This window comes from Musa acuminata, chromosome BXJ2-6, assembly GCF_036884655.1.
Source record: "Musa acuminata AAA Group cultivar baxijiao chromosome BXJ2-6, Cavendish_Baxijiao_AAA, whole genome shotgun sequence".
Taxonomy (NCBI): Eukaryota; Viridiplantae; Streptophyta; class Magnoliopsida; order Zingiberales; family Musaceae; genus Musa; species Musa acuminata.
The window spans coordinates 7,535,995-7,540,048 of NC_088343.1; the positions used below are offsets into that span (position 1 = coordinate 7,535,995).

Sequence of the window (4,054 nt, forward strand, 5' to 3'; positions counted from 1 at the left end):
GCGCGATCATCTTTGAGAGCCCATAAAGCACACGTTGTAGTAAAGGGACGTCACAGCATGGACGGCCAACCACGTTGACCATGGTCATCTCGTTTGACCAGCCATGCCAAGTTAGAATCGCAATGACTCTCGGTTCGACTCAAAGCCGACAGCTTCAAAAAAAAGTAGGTTATACATCTCCTTTTTCTCGAATATCCGCATACTCACAGCGGTAACCCATTGAAGTAGGTTCGTCGTGGGCTCCACATCTCGAGGACGGTTGGTGTGACTGGTAAGGTGGACCAGGTATGTTGAAGGAAAAAAAAGGGTTTAAACCCACTCAAGCTCCCACTGATTTAGTAGTAGCCGTTGCCACTCTTGCCATTCGAATTCAAATCTCCCATTTCGGTCACATGGACTCCCCGGCCGCCGCAACGCCGACGCCCCGCCGGAAGCCCCTCCAGCCGAGGAACTTCAATCTCTCCACGACCGCCGGGCTCCAGCCGAAGCCCAAACCGATCGCACTCCGGATTCCTCCGCCGATCAGAGGAAGCCCTGGCAAGGAGAACTGCCCGATCTTGCCCCCGGAGCCGGAACCGGAGCCCGAAGCGAGACCGCGGGAGGCTTCTCTGGCCGAGGAGCTTGCGGCGGTCCGGCAGATGAGGGACCGGCTCCGGGCGGATAGGGAGAAGACGGAGGAGGTGCTGCGGGAGAGGGACGCGGTGATGCAGAGGTGGGCGGTGGAGCTGGAAAAGCGGGCCGAAGAGCAGCGCAACCTGGAGCTGGAGCTCCGCCTGCTGATCAAGCTTCAGGACTTGATATCCTGTTCCATGGTGAAGACCCCCGTTTTCTTCACCTCTTCAGCAATTCATGGCGCCCTCGCTGAGTTCTGACGTCTTCTCTTTCACAAAAATTTTTGGTTGCAGATTCCGTCATCCGTTCAATCTCTAAGACATCAAGAACATCAACAGAGTCCGGAAGTGCAGTCGCAGGTAGGGAAGCCTTCCCCGATTACAGATTCGATCTGCTCGGTCGATGCGCTGACAACGTGAATTTAAATGATCTCAACGATCATAGTGTTGTTTTTGGGCTCTCGTTAACCATGCTTAAGATAATATTTTGGTCGCAGATGACTTCACCGGTTCGATCTCTGAGAGAGAAAGAAAGGCAGAAGAGTATGGAAGCGCAGTTGCAGGTACGAAAGCCTCGTAGGAATCATATAAGCTTAAGCCTCAGTGTATGCGTTCGATTGTTGTACATGAGCTCACGTGGATACATAGAACATCGTATCACTGGCATTTGCATGACTGCATGTTTTTCTATCATCATAACTCCCTTCAATTAGTTTTGTAGGATCGATCGATCGATCGAATATTTTCTTAATTTCTTAGTGTGCAGACACGAGAAACAAGAGGCAAAGTTTAGAATTATTTCCTTTTTTGTGTTCAAAGCTATAATCTAGCATCCTTAACAATGAACAGAGAAATCTTCTAGAATGAACACAAATTTAGACGTAGATATTGCAATCTTAGCTCTTTGGTGCAGTCTGTGATCATGGTTCTAAATCTTGTATGGATTTGTAGCAGACGAACAGAAACACCATATATATCAGACAGCTAAAGAAATCAATTTTCTGCGCAGGCACCACAAAGCGCAGAAGAGAATAGCGAAGCGGACAAACCATCAGCGACTCGGGAAAACGAGACGTAGTAGCTTTTCTTCATCATGTCACTCCCTCCTCATTTTTCGCTATTGTAGGTGGTGCCTTCGGATGAAGGAAGTCAAATTTCTTGTTTGCGCTCCTTTGTTGCCACTTTGGGTGTGTGTTCTTTTGTGTTTCTTTTTGGTGATCATCGTATACGCGTCGCTCGTATAATTTACGACAACATTTCTATGGCAATCGATATAGTTACCATGATATCACTCGGTGCTCCCTTTATTCGCAGAAGACCGGTCTGCATCGATGGACAAATAGTTCGTCGAAAGATGACAGCAGCGTGAAGAATTCTTCCTCTCGTGGATGACGATGTGTCCAGAGATGAAAAAGAGGCGATGCCTACCCGGAGACTAAAACGTTAAGGTGGCTAATCTGACTTCTTGTCGGCGCAGCGAAGGTTCCGTGTGACACCAACTTACGTGACACACACAGGAGAGAGAGAGAGAGAGAGAGAGAGAGAGAGACGTTCGTACACGGTCATTGCTAAACAAATAGAAGAGAAGAAGCTGGTGGGAAAAACCTTCCACGATAACAAGCAAGGTTCGTGGTCTTAAGACTAATATTCGTACATAATGGGGTGGGTCCCCATAAGCCCAAATGATAAAATATCTTGGGTGCGATTCACCCCAAACACGAGAATAACACGCCGGAAGAGTACGCAAACGGGAGATGCATGCCAAACAAGGAGGAGCAGGCACCATTATTAGCTACGGAATCTATGGCTGCCGCTCATGGATCAATCAGTAGTAGAGCATGTTCTCTGCGGACGCCATGATAGGCCGATTCATACACAAGAAGTTCCATGGGCTGATGCTGTTTTCATTCAGGTTGTCGACGATCTCATTGAGAGACTGCAGCCTGTAGGTGAGCTCCATCGCCTGAGCCCTCAGCACGGAATTCTCGGCCTCCACGACGGAGTAGCTCTGCGTGGTGAGGTTCAAGACCACGACGGCCTGGTCGTTCTCCCTCCTCAGCCGCATCACCTCTGCCGTGAGATCGGCTAACTGCTTCTGCTTGCGCATCCTCGACCGCCTCGCTGATTCCCGGTTCGATATCATTCGTTTCCGCTTCTTCTGGTCCATCACGGCTTGCAGGTCTTCTTCGGAACCGGAGGTAAGGAGCTGGCTGGATCCGGAAGAAGTGCCACTAGGAGAAGCCATCAGAAAAATCGTGAAACAAGAAGATATCTGAATATTTAGTTGCCTTGACAAGTTGTGCTCCGGGAAACACTGCGTTCTTGTGGATCGACAGCTGAGTTATGTTTCTGAGAAGCAAGAAAGAGGAGGAGATTAATTATTTATGAGAAGAGGGACGGGGTCTCAGTTCTTCGCGACGAGCTCATGAAACACATAGAACCAGTAAAGAAAGGCCACAGAGAAGGACTGAGCGAGGTTTGTCATGCGCTGAAAAATGGAGTGTATCATAAACTCGCGCAGGAGAATTAATTTCACTTGGGATAAGCGGCAGCAACGAGAAACATCAAGAGATACAGACACTGCATGTGAATGGAACGAAGCTCAGATATCGGTACGTAGTTACGAGTAAACCTCCCTAGCTTTAGCGGCAAATTTCGGATGCTGGTTTCTTGGATTTGGTCAGATAGAGTGTGTATGGAGATGGATTGCCCAGAACAGGGAAGAAACTTGCGAAAGGAACTCCCGAAGACAGATCTTTCTCTAAGAATGAAGTTAAACAGAAGCTAGAAGGAAGAGTTTTTCGATTTTGGATCGAGAACCCAAAGAAATTATGATCAAAAGAGCACACAGGGAAAGAAGACTAATCAAGAGCAGAGCAGCAGAACCTCAAGAAAGCTAAGCGAGTGAAGAGGGGAGAAGGAGAAAAGGGAATTGCAGCTTACGAGAAGAACGGAATTTATAGAGCAAAATGGAAGAGAGAGAGAGAGAGAGAGAGATGTGGGGGAGTGCTTCGTCTGGAGGGTCAAAAATGGTACGACATTTCAATTCCACCGAGTGGACAGAAGAACGTCTGCCTTTGCTTGGATGATTTATCTCTATTTACCCCCCTCCCCCTCAAAAAAAGAAAGAAAAAGTTGTGGGATTCCACCATTGGCAGAAACAGTACTGTAGCCGCCCAGTTGTGCTGGCAAGGAGCAGCATCAACCGGAGCTTGATTTCATGTCAAGATCTCAGTTGATCAGCACATACACAAGAAAAACGAACTTGGGTGTTCGAGAGGAAACCATGCGTGTTCTTGGGTTGGGCGGTCATCTGAGTAATCGGGACATGTCTTTTCATTCGAGGGTATGGTAAAATGCTGCCACATTCCTGGAACCCACTAAAATAGAATATTCGATGATGCTATCGATGTTATTAATGAAATGCTGTGGACACGCTGATG

At 48.0% G+C, this 4,054-nt stretch overlaps 2 protein-coding genes across 2 annotated transcripts; one reads left to right on the forward strand and one right to left on the reverse strand.

Moving 5' to 3' along the window:
• The first annotated feature begins 265 nt into the window (after positions 1–265).
• LOC135613580 (high mobility group B protein 6-like) lies at positions 266–1,837 on the forward strand. The gene is made up of 4 exons (XM_065110603.1): positions 266–812; positions 906–971; positions 1,109–1,174; positions 1,621–1,837. The coding sequence occupies exons 1-4, from the start codon at positions 288–290 to the stop codon at positions 1,687–1,689; spliced, it is 726 nt and encodes a 241-aa protein (XP_064966675.1). The 5' UTR covers positions 266–287; the 3' UTR covers positions 1,690–1,837.
• Positions 1,838–2,203: 366 nt separating this feature from the next.
• LOC135614564 (bZIP transcription factor 44-like) lies at positions 2,204–3,585 on the reverse strand. Its single transcript, XM_065112055.1, has 2 exons — positions 3,053–3,585; positions 2,204–2,842 (listed from the first exon to the last, which is right to left on the reverse strand). Exons 1-2 carry the CDS (start codon positions 3,118–3,120, stop codon positions 2,437–2,439), a joined length of 474 nt encoding a protein of 157 aa, XP_064968127.1. The 5' UTR covers positions 3,121–3,585; the 3' UTR covers positions 2,204–2,436.
• Positions 3,586–4,054: the final 469 nt, after the last annotated feature.